The following is a 19,869-nucleotide window of genomic DNA, read 5'->3' as shown; positions in this document are numbered from 1 at the left end:
GGTACAAGTCAAAATAGGGATTATCTATGTCACTGGTGTGTCAAATTGAATAATGTCCTCCACATGTCTACCATAAGACATTTTGCCGTGACTGGTGTAACATTAAGCTGGATTAAACAACAATTTGGAAGAGCATGCTTGATTGTACCTCAGATGTAGACACCAAAGGCTTGAGCTGCTGGAATAGTGCTCGACATAAAGGGAAAGTTGACTTTCAGGTCGCAATGACGCAGGTCGTCTACTCAGACGTTCACTACGTTTTTGGAACCCTCAAACATGGGAGGATACGGACAAAACAAAGATCATAATCAGGATTGCTGCCTGTGGAGTTAACCAACATTCACTAACACACGAATCATTAAAAGAGGCGGTGGTATAGGAGAAGGCGGTGGTAAAGGCGGCGGTGGCAAAGGAGGAGGCGGCCACGGAGGTCGGGGTAAAGGAGGCGGCGGACATGGAGGTGGTGGCAAAGGAGGAGGCGGACATGGAGGGGGTGGCAAAGGAGGTGGACACCACGGTTAAAGACAATTATATCTCCATATTCCTACCAAATGCTGGACATTTGAAAGCATTATTGCAACTCTAGCCTTGGTTTCTGCACCACCCTGTACAATGTCAACTTTCAGATACTGTAGAAAATAAAACGATAAGAAATAACCCTTCCCTATTTTCAATTTATTTTGACAGGCTGATTATTGCTGGTTACACAACACACATGCTATTAATTTCTAATCTTAGAGACCAACAGCCACATGTACTGAGAACCCATGTTTTAGTCTTAGAAGATTCACCAACAAGAAGCTGTAAAAACCTCTGAATCACGGCTGACAAAGCCTTCGAAGCAAGGGTGAGAACAGCAAATATCTGTGTAGGCATGAACTGTCGTTATTTTCTCGGTTTAAAACTCATAGCTGAAACACACACAGCTTCCAGCTACAATCAGGTGCTCTAACATCTCTTCTTCTATTCAGTGCAATTTTCAGAATCCAAAGTGGCTGTATAAAACACAGAATTATGATATCACAAATAGTGCCACATATGCCGACACACACAAAATATAGTCCAAAGTCAAGACAAAAGGTTTTGTATGTATTACCTTCAATAAACCTCTGGTGACATGCTAGTTTAAGTCCATCAAAATAGTGCAAATACTAGTAGCATACCATCGGTTCCATGATTTTTATGCATTTATTCAAATCTACCATGCCGTCTGCAATCTTTGTTCCATATACAATCCACTATATGTGTAACTTGACACAACACCAACAAAATGTCTACTCCAAGTAACCAGCGTCAGCACATCACCGAAATATGGCACTGCCATTAATGCATTGTCGCTTCCTTTTATGAGTCTTCTGTTCATTCACTTTTTTCTATATGGGTATTGATGTCATTTCATTGGATGATTCAATATACCCAGCATGCGATCCAGCAGTGAAAGAACCCAGGGATTCCAGGTTAGGTCGCAGATACACAGCATGACTTTGATGATCATGCAGGAAGATGTACATGATAAAGAATGGAAAATGACAAAAGTCAAGGTGATATTACATAATATAATTTTATTTCAAAACAAAAGCTGGGGGAAAAGTACCAGTAAATAATCAAATATCATGCTTCATCCAGTGCTAGTATTGAGATTAAGTATGTTGATTTCCTGTTTCATTCGTATATAAGACCCTGTAAGCTGTCACATTGTCATCCAGAGTGTTTATTCTAAAAGTGAATAGACGTAAGCTCCAAGATGCAAATATTTAAAGTTGCTCTCGTGGTGGCCTTGGGTAAGTACAGAAATTCTAACATCGACATTCTGACTTATCAATTATAAACGTGCCTGAGTGATGTGTTTACTGAAGCTTTCATTATGGGCTACTTCTTTCAACTGTTATGCGGCTAAATGCATAATAAAGCTATGCTTGGAAACTGTCTACCATTTAGAAGTATAAGCATACCCTGTCTGATAATGTAAAACCACTGATACGCTGTTTATCTTTGCAGTGTTCACAGCTCTCTTTGGTTCAGCCTATGGTGGCCACGGCGGTGGTGGCAAAGGAGGCGGTGGCGGCAAAGGAGGCGGCGGCGGCAAGGGAGGCGGTGGCAAAGGAGGCGGTGGCAAAGGAGGAGGCGGGAAAGGAGGAGGCGGGAAAGGAGGCGGTGGTAAAGGCGGCGGTGGCAAAGGAGGAGGCGGCCACGGAGGTGGTGGTAAAGGAGGCGGCGGACATGGAGGTGGTGGCAAAGGAGGAGGCGGACATGGAGGTGGTGGCAAAGGAGGTGGACACCACGGTTAAAGACAACTATGTCTCCATATTCCTACCAAATGCTGGACATTTGACAGCATTATTGCAACTGTAGCCTTGGTTTCTGCACCACCCTGTACAATGTCAACTTTCAGATACTGTAGAAAATAAAACGATGAGAAATAACCCTTCTCTTTCTTGAATTCATTTTGACAGGCTAATTATTGCTGGATACACAACAAACATGCTGTTAATTTCTAATCTTAGAGACCAACAGCCACATGTACTGATAACTTATGTTTGATACAAGGGCACAATAGATGAAAGAAGGTCGTTTTTATTGAAAAACATTGCTCACCATCTTTCTGAAACTATTTTCAGCACCTCATACAATTGGTATCCTCACCCAAAGTAGGCAGCAAAGCAAACCTGATGTTATTGGGATTGTTTATCGAAAGTATAAACAAAATCAACATCTGTATTGTGCGAATATGCTTTGCATAATATATCAGTGGTCTGGTTCCGAGTAAACATGTCTTAATTTTAGCACCTGTTGCACCTTAAAGGACACGTTCATATACACAGATAATGTGTCAATTGTATTGATAAACGTACACGTGTTTCCAATGCGACTGAAAAATAGGTAGTTTACATATAATCTCAATTGTCTGCTGCCTGCCTCAACGTAGTTTTAGAAAATTCACCAACAAGAAGCTGTATAAACCTCTGAATCACGGCTGACAAAGCCTTCCAAAGCAAGGGTGAGAACAGCAAATATCTGTGTAGGCATGAACTGTCGTTATTTTCTCGGTTTAAAACTCATAGCTGAAACACACACAGCTTCCAGCTACAATCAGGTGCTCTACCATCTCTTCTTCTATTCAGTGCAATTTTCAGCATCCAAAGTGGCTGTATAAAACACAGAATTATGATATCACAAATAGTGCCACATATGCCGACACACACCGAACATAGTCAAAAGTCAAAAGAAAAGGTTTTGTATGTATTACCTTAAATAAACCTCTGGTGACATGCTAGTTTCAGTTCATCCAAATATTGCTGATCTAGTGTATGCATCATACCATCGGTTGCATGGGTTTCATGCATTTATTCAAATATACCACACCCTCTGTATGTATTACCTTCAATAAAACTCTGGTGACATGCTAGTTTAAGTCCATCAAAATAGTGCAAATACTAGTAGCATACCATCGGTTCCATGATTTTTATGCATTTATTCAAATCTACCATGCCGTCTGCAATCTTTGTTCCATATACAATCCACTATATGTGTAACTTGACACAACACCTACAAAATGTCTACTCCAAGTAACCAGCGTAAGCACATCTCCGAAGTATGGCACTGCCATTAATGCATTGTCGCTTCCTTTTATGAGTCTTCTGTTCATTCACTTTTTTCTATATGGGTATTGATGTCATTTCATTGGATGATTCAATATACCCAGCATGCGATCCAGCAGTGAAAGAACACAGGGATTCCAGGTTAGGTCGCAGATACACAGCATGACTTTGATGATCATGCAGGAAGATGTACATGATAAAGAATGGAAAATGACAAAAGTCAAGGTGATATTACATAATGTAATTTTATTTCAAAACAAAAGCTGGGGGGAAAAGTACCAGTAAATAATCAAATATCATGCTTCATCCAGTGCTCGTATTGAGATTAAGTATGTTGATTCCCTGTTTCATTCGTATATAAGACCCTGTAAGCTGTCACATTGTCATCCAGAGTGTTTATTCTAAAAGTGAATAGACGTAAGCTCCAAGATGCAAATATTTAAAGTTGCTCTCGTGGTGGCCTTGGGTAAGTACAGAAATTCTAACATCGACATTCTGACTTATCAATTATAAACGTGCCTGAGTGATGTGTTTACTGAAGCTTTCATTATGGGCTACTTCTTTCAACTGTTATGCAGCTAAATGCATAATAAAGCTATGCTTGGAAACTGTCTACCATTTAGAAGTATAAGCATACCCTGTCTGATAATGTAAAACCACTGATACGCTGTTTATCTTTGCAGTGTTCACAGCTCTCTTTGGTTCAGCCTATGGTGGCCACGGCGGTGGTGGCAAAGGAGGCGGTGGCGGCAAAGGAGGCGGCGGCGGCAAGGGAGGCGGTGGCAAAGGAGGCGGTGGTAAAGGCGGCGGTGGCAAAGGAGGAGGCGGGAAAGGAGGCGGTGGTAAAGGAGGCGGTGGCAAAGGAGGAGGCGGCCACGGAGGTGGTGGTAAAGGAGGCGGCGGACATTGAGGTGGTGGCAAAGGAGGAGGCGGACATGGAGGAGGTGGCAAAGGAGGTGGACACCACGGTTAAAGACAACTATGTCTCCATATTCCTACCAAATGCTGGACATTTGACAGCATTATTGCAACTGTAGCCTTGGTTTCTGTACCACCCTGTACAATGTCAACTTTCAGATACTGTAGAAAATAAAACGATGAGAAATAAGCCTTCCCTTTCATGAATTTATTTTGACAGGCTGATAATGCCTGGTTACACAACACACATGCTGTTAATTTCTAATCTTAGAGACCAACAGCCACATGTACTGAGAACCCATGTTTGATACAAGGGCACAATGGATGAAAGAAGGTCGTTTTTATTGAAAAACATTGCTCACCATCTTTCTGAAACTATTTTCAGCACCTCATACAATTGGTATCCTCACCAAAAGTAGGCATCAATGCAAAGCTGATGTTATTGGGATTGTTTATCGAAAGTAAAAACAAAATCAACATCTGTATTGTGCGAATATGCTTTGCATAATGTATCAGTGGTCTGGCACCTTAAAGGACACGTTCATATACACAGATAATGTGTCAATTGTATTGATAAACGTACACGTGTTTCCAATGCGACTGAAAAATAGGTAGTCTATATATAATCTCAATTGTCTGCCTCCTGCCTCAAAGTAGTTTTAGAAAAATCACCCGTAAGAAGCTGTAAAAACCTCTGAATCACGGCTGACAAAGCCTTCGAAGCAAGGGTGAGAACAACAAATATATGTGTAGGCATGAACTGTCGTTATTTTCTCGGTTTAAAACTCATAGCTGAAACACACACAGCTTCCAGCTACAATCAGGAGCTCTAACATCTCTTCTTCTATTCAGTGCAATTTTCAGAATCCAAAGTGGCTGTATTATACACAGAATTATGATATCACAAATAGTGCCACATATGCTGACACACACCGAATATAGTCAAAAGTCAAGACAAAAGGTTTTGTATGTATTACCTCAAATACACCTCTGGTGACATGCTAGTTTAAGTTCATCAAAATATTGCTGATCTAGTGCATGCATCATACCATCGGTTGCATGGGTTTTCTGCATTTATTCAAATATACCACACCCTCTGTATGTATTACCTTCAATAAAACTCTGGTGAAATGCTAATTTAAGTCCATCAAAATAGTGCAAATACTAGTAGCATACCATCGGTTCCATGACTTTTATGCATTTATTCAAATCTACCATGCCGTCTGCAATCTTTGTTCCATATACAATCCACTATATTTGTAACTTGACACAACACCAACAAAATGTCTACTCCAAGTAACCAGCGTCAGCACATCTCCGAAATATGGCACTGCCATTAATGCATTGTCGCTTCCTTTTATGAGTCTTCTGTTCATTCACTTTTTTCTATATGGGTATTGATGTCATTTCATTGGATGATTCAATATACCCAGCATGCGATCCAGCAGTGAAAGAACCCAGGGATTCCAGGTTAGGTCGCAGATACACAGCATGACTTTGATGATCATGCAGGAAGATGTACATGATAAAGAATGGAAAATGACAAAAGTCAAGGTGATATTACATAATGTAATTTTATTTCAAAACAAAAGCTGGGGGAAAAAGTACCAGTAAATAATCAAATATCATGCTTCATCCAGTGCTCGTATTGAGATTAAGTATGTTGATTTCCTGTTTCATTCGTATATAAGACCCTGTAAGCTGTCACATTGTCATCCAGAGTGTTTATTCTAAAAGTGAATAGACGTAAGCTCCAAGATGCAAATATTTAAAGTTGCTCTGGTGGTGGCCTTGGGTAAGTACAGAAATTCTAACATCGACATTCTGACTTATCAATTATAAACGTGCCTGAGTGATGTGTTTACTGAAGCTTTCATTATGGGCTACTTCTTTCAACTGTTATGCGGCTAAATGCATAATAAAGCTATGCTTGGAAACTGTCTACCATTTAGAAGTATAAGCATACCCTGTCTGATAATGTAAAACCACTGATACGCTGTTTATCTTTGCAGTGTTCACAGCTCTCTTTGGTTCAGCCTATGGTGGCCACGGCGGTGGTGGCAAAGGAGGCGGTGGCGGCAAAGGAGGCGGCGGCGGCAAGGGAGGCGGTGGCAAAGGAGGCGGTGGTAAAGGCGGCGGTGGCAAAGGAGGAGGCGGGAAAGGAGGCGGTGGTAAAGGCGGCGGTGGCAAAGGAGGAGGCGGCCACGGAGGTGGTGGTAAAGGAGGCGGCGGACATGGAGGTGGTGGCAAAGGAGGAGGTGGACATGGAGGAGGTGGCAAAGGAGGTGGACACCACGGTTAAAGACAACTATGTCTCCATATTCCTACCAAATGCTGGACATTTGACAGCATTATTGCAACTGTAGCCTTGGTTTCTGTACCACCCTGTACAATGTCAACTTTCAGATACTGTAGAAAATAAAACGATGAGAAATAAGCCTTCCCTTTCTTGAATTTATTTTGACAGGCTGATTATTGCTGGTTACACAACACACATGCTGTTAATTTCTAATCTTAGAGACCAACAGCCACATGTACTGAGAACCCATGTTTGATACAAGGGCACAATGGATGAAAGAAGGTCGTTTTTATTGAAAAACATTGCTCACCATCTTTCTGAAACTATTTTCAGCACCTCATACAATTGGTATCCTCACCAAAAGTAGGCATCAATGCAAAGCTGATGTTATTGGGATTGTTTATCGAAAGTAAAAACAAAATCAACATCTGTATTGTGCGAATATGCTTTGCATAATGTATCAGTGGTCTGGTTCCGAGTAAACATGTCTTTATTTTAGCACCTGTTGCACCTTAAAGGACACGTTCATATACACAGATAATGTGTCAATAGTATTGATAAACGTACACGTGTTTCCAATGCGACTGAAAAATAGGTAGTCTATATATAATCTCAATTGTCTGCCTCCTGCCTCAAAGTAGTTTTAGAAAAATCACCCGTAAGAAGCTGTAAAAACCTCTGAATCACGGCTGACAAAGCCTTCGAAGCAAGGGTGAGAACAACAAATATATGTGTAGGCATGAACTGTCGTTATTTTCTCGGTTTAAAACTCATAGCTGAAACACACACAGCTTCCAGCTACAATCAGGAGCTCTAACATCTCTTCTTCTATTCAGTGCAATTTTCAGAATCCAAAGTGGCTGTATTATACACAGAATTATGATATCACAAATAGTGCCACATATGCTGACACACACCGAATATAGTCAAAAGTCAAGACAAAAGGTTTTGTATGTATTACCTCAAATACACCTCTGGTGACATGCTAGTTTAAGTTCATCAAAATATTGCTGATCTAGTGCATGCATCATACCATCGGTTGCATGGGTTTTCTGCATTTATTCAAATATACCACACCCTCTGTATGTATTACCTTCAATAAAACTCTGGTGAAATGCTAATTTAAGTCCATCAAAATAGTGCAAATACTAGTAGCATACCATCGGTTCCATGACTTTTATGCATTTATTCAAATCTACCATGCCGTCTGTAATCTTTGTTCCATATACAATCCACTATATGTGTAACTTGTCACAACACCAACAAAATGTCTACTCCAAGTAACCAGCGTCAGCACATCTCCGAAATATGGCACTGCCATTAATGCATTGTCGCTTCCTTTTATGAGTCTTCTGTTCATTCACTTATTTCTATATGGGTATTGATGTCATTTCATTGGATGATTCAATATACCCAGCATGCGATCCAGCAGTGAAAGAACCCAGGGATTCCAGGTTAGGTCGCAGATACACAGCATGACTTTGAGGATCATGCAGGAAGATGTACATGATAAAGAATGGAAAATGACAAAAGTCAAGGTGATATTACATAATGTAATTTTATTTCAAAACAAAAGCTGGGGGAAAAAGTACCAGTAAATAATCAAATATCATGCTTCATCCAGTGCTCGTATTGAGATTAAGTATGTTGATTTCCTGTTTCATTCGTATATAAGACCCTGTAAGCTGTCACATTGTCATCCAGAGTGTTTATTCTAAAAGTGAATAGACGTAAGCTCCAAGATGCAAATATTTAAAGTTGCTCTCGTGGTGGCCTTGGGTAAGTACAGAAATTCTAACATCGACATTCTGACTTATCAATTATAAACGTGCCTGAGTGATGTGTTTACTGAAGCTTTCATTATGGGCTACTTCTTTCAAATGTTATGCGGCTAAATGCATAATAAAGCTATGCTTGGAAACTGTCTACCATTTAGAAGTATAAGCATACCCTGTCTGATAATGTAAAACCACTGATACGCTGTTTATCTTTGCAGTGTTCACAGCTCTCTTTGGTTCAGCCTATGGTGGCCACGGCGGTGGTGGCAAAGGAGGCGGTGGCGGCAAAGGAGGCGGCGGCGGCAAGGGAGGCGGTGGCAAAGGAGGCGGTGGTAAAGGCGGCGGTGGCAAAGGAGGAGGCGGGAAAGGAGGCGGTGGTAAAGGCGGCGGTGGCAAAGGAGGAGGCGGCCACGGAGGTGGTGGTAAAGGAGGCGGCGGACATGGAGGTGGTGGCAAAGGAGGAGGCGGACATGGAGGAGGTGGCAAAGGAGGTGGACACCACGGTTAAAGACAACTATGTCTCCATATTCCTACCAAATGCTGGACATTTGACAGCATTATTGCAACTGTAGCCTTGGTTTCTGTACCACCCTGTACAATGTCAACTTTCAGATACTGTAGAAAATAAAACGATGAGAAATAAGCCTTCCCTTTCTTGAATTTATTTTGACAGGCTGATTATTGCTGGTTACACAACACACATGCTGTTAATTTCTAATCTTAGAGACCAACAGCCACATGTACTGAGAACCCATGTTTGATACAAGGGCACAATGGATGAAAGAAGGTCGTTTTTATTGAAAAACATTGCTCACCATCTTTCTGAAACTATTTTCAGCACCTCATACAATTGGTATCCTCACCAAAAGTAGGCATCAATGCAAAGCTGATGTTATTGGGATTGTTTATCGAAAGTAAAAACAAAATCAACATCTGTATTGTGCGAATATGCTTTTCATAATGTATCAGTGGTCTGGTTCCGAGTAAACATGTCTTAATTTTAGCACCTGTTGCACCTTAAAGGACACGTTCATATACACAGATAATGTGTCAATTGTATTGATAAACGTACACGTGTTTCCAATGCGACTGAAAAATAGGTAGTCTATATATAATCTCAATTGTCTGCCTCCTGCCTCAAAGTAGTTTCAGAAAAATCACCCGTAAGAAGCTGTAAAAACCTCTGAATCACGGCTGACAAAGCCTTCGAAGCAAGGGTGAGAACAACAAATATATGTGTAGGCATGAACTGTCGTTATTTTCTCGGTTTAAAACTCATAGCTGAAACACACACAGCTTCCAGCTACAATCAGGAGCTCTAACATCTCTTCTTCTATTCAGTGCAATTTTCAGAATCCAAAGTGGCTGTATTATACACAGAATTATGATATCACAAATAGTGCCACATATGCTGACACACACCGAATATAGTCAAAAGTCAAGACAAAAGGTTTTGTATGTATTACCTCAAATACACCTCTGGTGACATGCTAGTTTAAGTTCATCAAAATATTGCTGATCTAGTGCATGCATCATACCATCGGTTGCATGGGTTTTCTGCATTTATTCAAATATACCACACCCTCTGTATGTATTACCTTCAATAAAACTCTGGTAAAATGCTAATTTAAGTCCATCAAAATAGTGCAAATACTAGTAGCATACTATCGGTTCCATGACTTTTATGCATTTATTCAAATCTACCATGCCGTCTGCAATCTTTGTTCCATATACAATCCACTATATGTGTAACTTGTCACAACACCAACAAAATGTCTACTCCAAGTAACCAGCGTCAGCACATCTCCGAAATATGGCACTGCCATTAATGCATTGTCGCTTCCTTTTATGAGTCTTCTGTTCATTCACTTTTTTCTATATGGGTATTGATGTCATTTCATTGGATGATTCAATATACCCAGCATGCGATCCAGCAGTGAAAGAACCCAGGGATTCCAGGTTAGGTCGCAGATACACAGCATGACTTTGATGATCATGCAGGAAGATGTACATGATAAAGAATGGAAAATGACAAAAGTCAAGGTGATATTACATAATGTAATTTTATTTCAAAACAAAAGCTGGGGGAAAAAGTACCAGTAAATAATCAAATATCATGCTTCATCCAGTGCTCGTATTGAGATTAAGTATGTTGATTTCCTGTTTCATTCGTATATAAGACCCTGTAAGCTGTCACATTGTCATCCAGAGTGTTTATTCTAAAAGTGAATAGACGTAAGCTCCAAGATGCAAATATTTAAAGTTGCTCTCGTGGTGGCCTTGGGTAAGTACAGAAATTCTAACATCGACATTCTGACTTATCAATTATAAACGTGCCTGAGTGATGTGTTTACTGAAGCTTTCATTATGGGCTACTTCTTTCAACTGTTATGCGGCTAAATGCATAATAAAGCTATGCTTGGAAACTGTCTACCATTTAGAAGTATAAGCATACCCTGTCTGATAATGTAAAACCACTGATACGCTGTTTATCTTTGCAGTGTTCACAGCTCTCTTTGGTTCAGCCTATGGTGGCCACGGCGGTGGTGGCAAAGGAGGCGGTGGCGGCAAAGGAGGCGGTGGCGGCAAGGGAGGCGGTGGCAAAGGAGGCGGTGGTAAAGGCGGCGGTGGCAAAGGAGGAGGCGGGAAAGGAGGCGGTGGTAAAGGCGGCGGTGGCAAAGGAGGAGGCGGCCACGGAGGTGGTGGTAAAGGAGGCGGCGGACATGGAGGTGGTGGCAAAGGAGGAGGCGGACATGGAGGAGGTGGCAAAGGAGGTGGACACCACGGTTAAAGACAACTATGTCTCCATATTCCTACCAAATGCTGGACATTTGACAGCATTATTGCAACTGTAGCCTTGGTTTCTGTACCACCCTGTACAATGTCAACTTTCAGATACTGTAGAAAATAAAACGATGAGAAATAAGCCTTCCCTTTCTTGAATTTATTTTGACAGGCTGATTATTGCTGGTTACACAACACACATGCTGTTAATTTCTAATCTTAGAGACCAACAGCCACATGTACTGAGAACCCATGTTTGATACAAGGGCACAATGGATGAAAGAAGGTCGTTTTTATTGAAAAACATTGCTCACCATCTTTCTGAAACTATTTTCAGCACTTCATACAATTGGTATCCTCACCAAAAGTAGGCATCAATGCAAAGCTGATGTTATTGGGATTGTTTATCGAAAGTAAAAACAAAATCAACATCTGTATTGTGCGAATATGCTTTGCATAATGTATCAGTGGTCTGGTTCCGAGTAAACATGTCTTAATTTTAGCACCTGTTGCACCTTAAAGGACACGTTCATATACACAGATAATGTGTCAATTGTATTGATAAACGTACACGTGTTTCCAATGCGACTGAAAAATAAGTAGTCTATATATAATCTCAATTGTCTGCCTCCTGCCTCAAAGTAGTTTTAGAAAAATCACCCGTAAGAAGCTGTAAAAACCTCTGAATCACGGCTGACAAAGCCTTCGAAGCAAGGGTGAGAACAACAAATATATGTGTAGGCATGAACTGTCGTTATTTTCTCGGTTTAAAACTCATAGCTGAAACACACACAGCTTCCAGCTACAATCAGGAGCTCTAACATCTCTTCTTCTATTCAGTGCAATTTTCAGAATCCAAAGTGGCTGTATTATACACAGAATTATGATATCACAAATAGTGCCACATATGCTGACACACACCGAATATAGTCAAAAGTCAAGACAAAAGGTTTTGTATGTATTACCTCAAATACACCTCTGGTGACATGCTAGTTTAAGTTCATCAAAATATTGCTGATCTAGTGCATGCATCATACCATCGGTTGCATGGGTTTTCTGCATTTATTCAAATATACCACACCCTCTGTATGTATTACCTTCAATAAAACTCTGGTGAAATGCTAATTTAAGTCCATCAAAATAGTGCAAATACTAGTAGCATACCATCGGTTCCATGACTTTTATGCATTTATTCAAATCTACCATGCCGTCTGCAATCTTTGTTCCATATACAATCCACTATATGTGTAACTTGTCACAACACCAACAAAATGTCTACTCCAAGTAACCAGCGTCAGCACATCTCCGAAATGTGGCACTGCCATTAAGGCATTGTCGCTTCCTTTTATGAGTCTTCTGTTCATTCACTTTTTTCTATATGGGTATTGATGTCATTTCATTGGATGATTCAATATACCCAGCATGCGATCCAGCAGTGAAAGAACCCAGGGATTCCAGGTTAGGTCGCAGATACACAGCATGACTTTGATGATCATGCAGGAAGATGTACATGATAAAGAATGGAAAATGACAAAAGTCAAGGTGATATTACATAATGTAATTTTATTTCAAAACAAAAGCTGGGGGAAAAAGTACCAGTAAATAATCAAATATCATGCTTCATCCAGTGCTAGTATTGAGTTTAAGTATGTTGATTTCCTGTTTCATTCGTATATAAGAGCCTGTAAGCTGTCACATTGTCATCCAGAGTGTTTATTCTAAAAGTGAATAGACGTAAGCTCCAAGATGCAAATATTTAAAGTTGCTCTCGTGGTGGCCTTGGGTAAGTACAGAAATTCTAACATCGACATTCTGACTTATCAATTATAAACGTGCCTGAGTGATGTGTTTACTGAAGCTTTCATTATGGGCTACTTCTTTCAACTGTTATGCGGCTAAATGCATAATAAAGCTTTGCTTGGAAACTGTCTACCATTTAGAAGTATAAGCATACCCTGTCTGATAATTTAAAACCACTGATACGCTGTTTATCTTTGCAGTGTTCACAGCTCTCTTTGGTTCAGCCTATGGTGGCCACGGCGGTGGTGGCAAAGGAGGCGGTGGCGGCAAAGGAGGCGGTGGCGGCAAGGGAGGCGGTGGCAAAGGAGGCGGTGGTAAAGGCGGCGGTGGCAAAGGAGGAGGCGGGAAAGGAGGCGGTGGTAAAGGCGGCGGTGGCAAAGGAGGAGGCGGCCACGGAGGTGGGGGTAAAGGAGGAGGCGGACATGGAGGTGGTGGCAAAGGAGGAGGCGGACATGGAGGAGGTGGCAAAGGAGGTGGACACCACGGTTAAAGACAACTATGTCTCCATATTCCTACCAAATGCTGGACATTTGACAGCATTATTGCAACCGTAGCCTTGGTTTCTGTACCACCCTGTACAATGTCAACTTTCAGATACTGTAGAAAATAAAACGATGAGAAATAAGCCTTCCCTTTCTTGAATTTATTTTGACAGGCTGATTATTGCTGGTTACACAACACACATGCTGTTAATTTCTAATCTTAGAGACCAACAGCCACATGTACTGAGAACCCATGTTTGATACAAGGGCACAATGGATGAAAGAAAGTCGTTTTTATTGAAAAACATTGCTCATCATCTTTCTGAAACTATTTTCAGCACCTCATACAATTGGTATCCTCACCAAAAGAAGGCATCAATGCAAAGCTGATGTTATTGGGATTGTTTATCGAAAGTAAAAACAAAATCAACATCTGTATTGTGCGAATATGCTTTGCATAATGTATCAGTGGTCTGGTTCCGAGTAAACATGTCTTAATTTTAGCACCTGTTGCACCTTAAAGGACACGTTCATATACACAGATAATGTGTCAATTGTATTGATAAACGTACACGTGTTTCCAATGCGACTGAAAAATAAGTAGTCTATATATAATCTCAATTGTCTGCCTCCTGCCTCAAAGTAGTTTTAGAAAAATCACCCGTAAGAAGCTGTAAAAACCTCTGAATCACGGCTGACAAAGCCTTCGAAGCAAGGGTGAGAACAACAAATATATGTGTAGGCATGAACTGTCGTTATTTTCTCGGTTTAAAACTCATAGCTGAAACACACACAGCTTCCAGCTACAATCAGGAGCTCTAACATCTCTTCTTCTATTCAGTGCAATTTTCAGAATCCAAAGTGGCTGTATTATACACAGAATTATGATATCACAAATAGTGCCACATATGCTGACACACACCGAATATAGTCAAAAGTCAAGACAAAAGGTTTTGTATGTATTACCTCAAATACACCTCTGGTGACATGCTAGTTTAAGTTCATCAAAATATTGCTGATCTAGTGCATGCATCATACCATCGGTTGCATGGGTTTTCTGCATTTATTCAAATATACCACACCCTCTGTATGTATTACCTTCAATAAAACTCTGGTGAAATGCTAATTTAAGTCCATCAAAATAGTGCAAATACTAGTAGCATACCATCGGTTCCATGACTTTTATGCATTTATTCAAATCTACCATGCCGTCTGCAATCTTTGTTCCATATACAATCCACTATATGTGTAACTTGTCACAACACCAACAAAATGTCTACTCCAAGTAACCAGCGTCAGCACATCTCCGAAATATGGCACTGCCATTAATGCATTGTCGCTTCCTTTTATGAGTCTTCTGTTCATTCACTTTTTTTCTATATGGGTATTGATGTCATTTCATTGGATGATTCAATATACCCAGCATGCGATCCAGCAGTGAAAGAACCCAGGGATTCCAGGTTAGGTCGCAGATACACAGCATGACTTTGAGGATCATGCAGGAAGATGTACATGATAAAAAATGGAAAATGACAAAAGTCAAGGTGATATTACATAATGTAATTTTATTTCAAAACAAAAGCTGGGGGAAAAAGTACCAGTAAATAATCAAATATCATGCTTCATCCAGTGCTCGTATTGAGATTAAGTATGTTGATTTCCTGTTTCATTCGTATATAAGACCCTGTAAGCTGTCACATTGTCATCCAGAGTGTTTATTCTAAAAGTGAATAGACGTAAGCTCCAAGATGCAAATATTTAAAGTTGCTCTCGTGGTGGCCTTGGGTAAGTACAGAAATTCTAACATCGACATTCTGACTTATCAATTATAAACGTGCCTGAGTGATGTGTTTACTGAAGCTTTCATTATGGGCTACTTCTTTCAACTGTTATGCGGCTAAATGCATAATAAAGATATGCTTGGAAACTGTCTACCATTTAGAAGTATAAGCATACCCTGTCTGATAATGTAAAACCACTGATACGCTGTTTATCTTTGCAGTGTTCACAGCTCTCTTTGGTTCAGCCTATGGTGGCCACGGCGGTGGTGGCAAAGGAGGCGGTGGCGGCAAAGGAGGCGGCGGCGGCAAGGGAGGCGGTGGCAAAGGAGGCGGTGGTAAAGGCGGCGGTGGCAAAGGAGGAGGCGGGAAAGGAGGCGGTGGTAAAGGCGGCGGTGGCAAAGGAGGAGGCGGCCACGGAGGTGGGGGTAAAGGAGGCGGCGGACATGGAGGTGGTGGCAAAGGAGGAGGCGGACATGGAGGAGGTGGCAAAGGAGGTGGACACCACGGTTAAAGACAACTATGTCTCCATATTCCTACCAAATGCTGGACATTTGACAGCATTATTGCAACTGTAGCCTTGGTTTCTGTACCACCCTGTACAATGTCAACTTTCAGATACTGTAGAAAATAAAACGATGAGAAATAAGCCTTCCCTTTCATGAATTTATTTTGACAGGCTGATAATGGCTGGTTACACAACACACATGCTGTTAATTTCTAATCTTAGAGACCAACAGCCACATGTACTGAGAACCCATGTTTGATACAAGGGCACAATGGATGAAAGAAGGTCGTTTTTATTGAAAAACATTGCTCACCATCTTTCTGAAACTATTTTCAGCACCTCATACAATTGGTATCCTCACCAAAAGTAGGCATCAATGCAAAGCTGATGTTATTGGGATTGTTTATCGAAAGTAAAAACAAAATCAACATCTGTATTGTGCGAATATGCTTTGCATAATGTATCAGTGGTCTGGTTCCGAGTAAACATGTCTTAATTTTTGCACCTGTTGCACCTTAAAGGACACGTTCATATACACAGATAATGTGTCAATTGTATTGATAAACGTACACGTGTTTCCAATGCGACTGAAAAATAGGTAGTCTAAATATAATCTCAATTGTCTGCCTCCTGCCTCAAAGTAGTTTTAGAAAAATCACCCGTAAGAAGCTGTAAAAACCTCTGAATCACGGCTGACAAAGCCTTCGAAGCAAGGGTGAGAACAACAAATATATGTGTAGGCATGAACTGTCGTTATTTTCTCGGTTTAAAACTCATAGCTGAAACACACACAGCTTCCAGCTACAATCAGGAGCTCTAACATCTCTTTTTCTATTCAGTGCAATTTTCAGAATCCAAAGTGGCTGTATTATACACAGAATTATGATATCACAAATAGTGCCACATATGCTGACACACACCGAATATAGTCAAAAGTCAAGACAAAAGGTTTTGTATGTATTACCTCAAATACACCTCTGGTGACATGCTAGTTTAAGTTCATCAAAATATTGCTGATCTAGTGCATGCATCATACCATCGGTTGCATGGGTTTTCTGCATTTATTCAAATATACCACACCCTCTGTATGTATTACCTTCAATAAAACTCTGGTGAAATGCTAATTTAAGTCCATCAAAATAGTGCAAATACTAGTAGCATACCATCGGTTCCATGATTTTTATGCATTTATTCAAATCTACCATGCCGTCTGCAATCTTTGTTCCATATACAATCCACTATATTTGTAACTTGACACAACACCAACAAAATGTCTACTCCAAGTAACCAGCGTCAGCACATCTCCGAAATATGGCACTGCCATTAATGCATTGTCGCTTCCTTTTATGAGTCTTCTGTTCATTCACTTTTTTCTATATGGGTATTGATGTCATTTCATTGGATGATTCAATATACCCAGCATGCGATCCAGCAGTGAAAGAACCCAGGGATTCCAGGTTAGGTCGCAGATACACAGCATGACTTTGATGATCATGCAGGAAGATGTACATGATAAAGAATGGAAAATGACAAAAGTCAAGGTGATATTACATAATGTAATTTTATTTCAAAACAAAAGCTGGGGGAAAAAGTACCAGTAAATAATCAAATATCATGCTTCATCCAGTGCTAGTATTGAGATTAAGTATGTTGATTTCCTGTTTCATTCGTATATAAGACCCTGTAAGCTGTCACATTGTCATCCAGAGTGTTTATTCTAAAAGTGAATAGACGTAAGCTCCAAGATGCAAATATTTAAAGTTGCTCTCGTGGTGGCCTTGGGTAAGTACAGAAATTCTAACATCGACATTCTGACTTATCAATTATAAACGTGCCTGAGTGATGTGTTTACTGAAGCTTTCATTATGGGCTACTTCTTTCAACTGTTATGCGGCTAAATGCATAATAAAGCTTTGCTTGGAAACTGTCTACCATTTAGAAGTATAAGCATACCCTGTCTGATAATGTAAAACCACTGATACGCTGTTTATCTTTGCAGTGTTCACAGCTCTCTTTGGTTCAGCCTATGGTGGCCACGGCGGTGGTGGCAAAGGAGGCGGTGGCGGCAAAGGAGGCGGCGGCGGCAAGGGAGGCGGTGGCAAAGGAGGCGGTGGTAAAGGCGGCGGTGGCAAAGGAGGAGGCGGGAAAGGAGGCGGTGGTAAAGGCGGCGGTGGCAAAGGAGGAGGCGGCCACGGAGGTGGGGGTAAAGGAGGAGGCGGACATGGAGGTGGTGGCAAAGGAGGAGGCGGACATGGAGGAGGTGGCAAAGGAGGTGGACTCCACGGTTAAAAACAACTATGTCTCCATATTCCTACCAAATGCTGGACATTTGACAGCATTATTGCAACTGTAGCCTTGGTTTCTGTACCACCCTGTACAATGTCAACTTTCAGATACTGTAGAAAATAAAACGATGAGACATAAGCCTTCCATTTCTTGAATTTATTTTGACAGGCTGATTATTGCTGGTTACACAACACACATGCTGTTAATTTCTAATCTTAGAGACCAACAGCCACATGTACTGAGAACCCATGTTTGATACAAGGGCACAATGGATGAAAGAAGGTCGTTTTTATTGAAAAACATTGCTCACCATCTTTCTGAAACTATTTTCAGCACCTCATACAATTGGTATCCTCACCAAAAGTAGGCATCAATGCAAAGCTGATGTTATTGGGATTGTTTATCGAAAGTAAAAACAAAATCAACATCTGTATTGTGCGAATATGCTTTGCATAATGTATCAGTGGTCTGGTTCCGAGTAAACATGTCTTAATTTTTGCACCTGTTGCACCTTAAAGGACACGTTCATATACACAGATAATGTGTCAATTGTATTGATAAACGTACACGTGTTTCCAATGCGACTGAAAAATAGGTAGTCTAAATATAATCTCAATTGTCTGCCTCCTGCCTCAAAGTAGTTTTAGAAAAATCACCCGTAAGAAGCTGTAAAAACCTCTGAATCACGGCTGACAAAGCCTTCGAAGCAAGGGTGAGAACAACAAATATATGTGTAGGCATGAACTGTCGTTATTTTCTCGGTTTAAAACTCATAGCTGAAACACACACAGCTTCCAGCTACAATCAGGAGCTCTAACATCTCTTTTTCTATTCAGTGCAATTTTCAGAATCCAAAGTGGCTGTATTATACACAGAATTATGATATCACAAATAGTGCCACATATGCTGACACACACCGAATATAGTCAAAAGTCAAGACAAAAGGTTTTGTATGTATTACCTCAAATACACCTCTGGTGACATGCTAGTTTAAGTTCATCAAAATATTGCTGATCTAGTGCATGCATCATACCATCGGTTGCATGGGTTTTCTGCATTTATTCAAATATACCACACCCTCTGTATGTATTACCTTCAATAAAACTCTGGTGAAATGCTAATTTAAGTCCATCAAAATAGTGCAAATACTAGTAGCATACCATCGGTTCCATGATTTTTATGCATTTATTCAAATCTACCATGCCGTCTGCAATCTTTGTTCCATATACAATCCACTATATTTGTAACTTGACACAACACCAACAAAATGTCTACTCCAAGTAACCAGCGTCAGCACATCTCCGAAATATGGCACTGCCATTAATGCATTGTCGCTTCCTTTTATGAGTCTTCTGTTCATTCACTTTTTTCTATATGGGTATTGATGTCATTTCATTGGATGATTCAATATACCCAGCATGCGATCCAGCAGTGAAAGAACCCAGGGATTCCAGGTTAGGTCGCAGATACACAGCATGACTTTGATGATCATGCAGGAAGATGTACATGATAAAGAATGGAAAATGACAAAAGTCAAGGTGATATTACATAATGTAATTTTATTTCAAAACAAAAGCTGGGGGAAAAAGTACCAGTAAATAATCAAATATCATGCTTCATCCAGTGCTCGTATTGAG

General features: G+C 40.5%; 1 protein-coding gene across 1 annotated transcript in view; it reads left to right on the top strand.

Annotated features, from left to right (window-relative positions):
• LOC139471957 (uncharacterized) overlaps nt 1-19,869 on the top strand; it is a 32,549-nt gene that overhangs the window by 544 nt on the left and 12,136 nt on the right. The window contains exons 2-10 of the mRNA XM_071254468.1: nt 380-517; nt 1,999-2,283; nt 4,283-4,567; nt 6,530-6,814; nt 8,813-9,097; nt 11,096-11,209; nt 13,379-13,663; nt 15,663-15,947; nt 17,946-18,230. Of these exons, the coding sequence (XP_071110569.1) occupies nt 380-517; nt 1,999-2,283; nt 4,283-4,567; nt 6,530-6,814; nt 8,813-9,097; nt 11,096-11,209; nt 13,379-13,663; nt 15,663-15,947; nt 17,946-18,230 (2,247 nt within the window). The remainder of the gene's footprint in view (nt 1-379; nt 518-1,998; nt 2,284-4,282; nt 4,568-6,529; nt 6,815-8,812; nt 9,098-11,095; nt 11,210-13,378; nt 13,664-15,662; nt 15,948-17,945; nt 18,231-19,869) is intronic.

Source organism: Haliotis cracherodii, unplaced genomic scaffold (genome assembly GCF_022045235.1).
Source record: "Haliotis cracherodii isolate W230 unplaced genomic scaffold, xgHalCrac1.p SCAF_23, whole genome shotgun sequence".
Classification (NCBI taxonomy): Eukaryota; Metazoa; Mollusca; class Gastropoda; order Lepetellida; family Haliotidae; genus Haliotis; species Haliotis cracherodii.
This window is presented reverse-complemented; position numbering and strand designations above follow the sequence as displayed.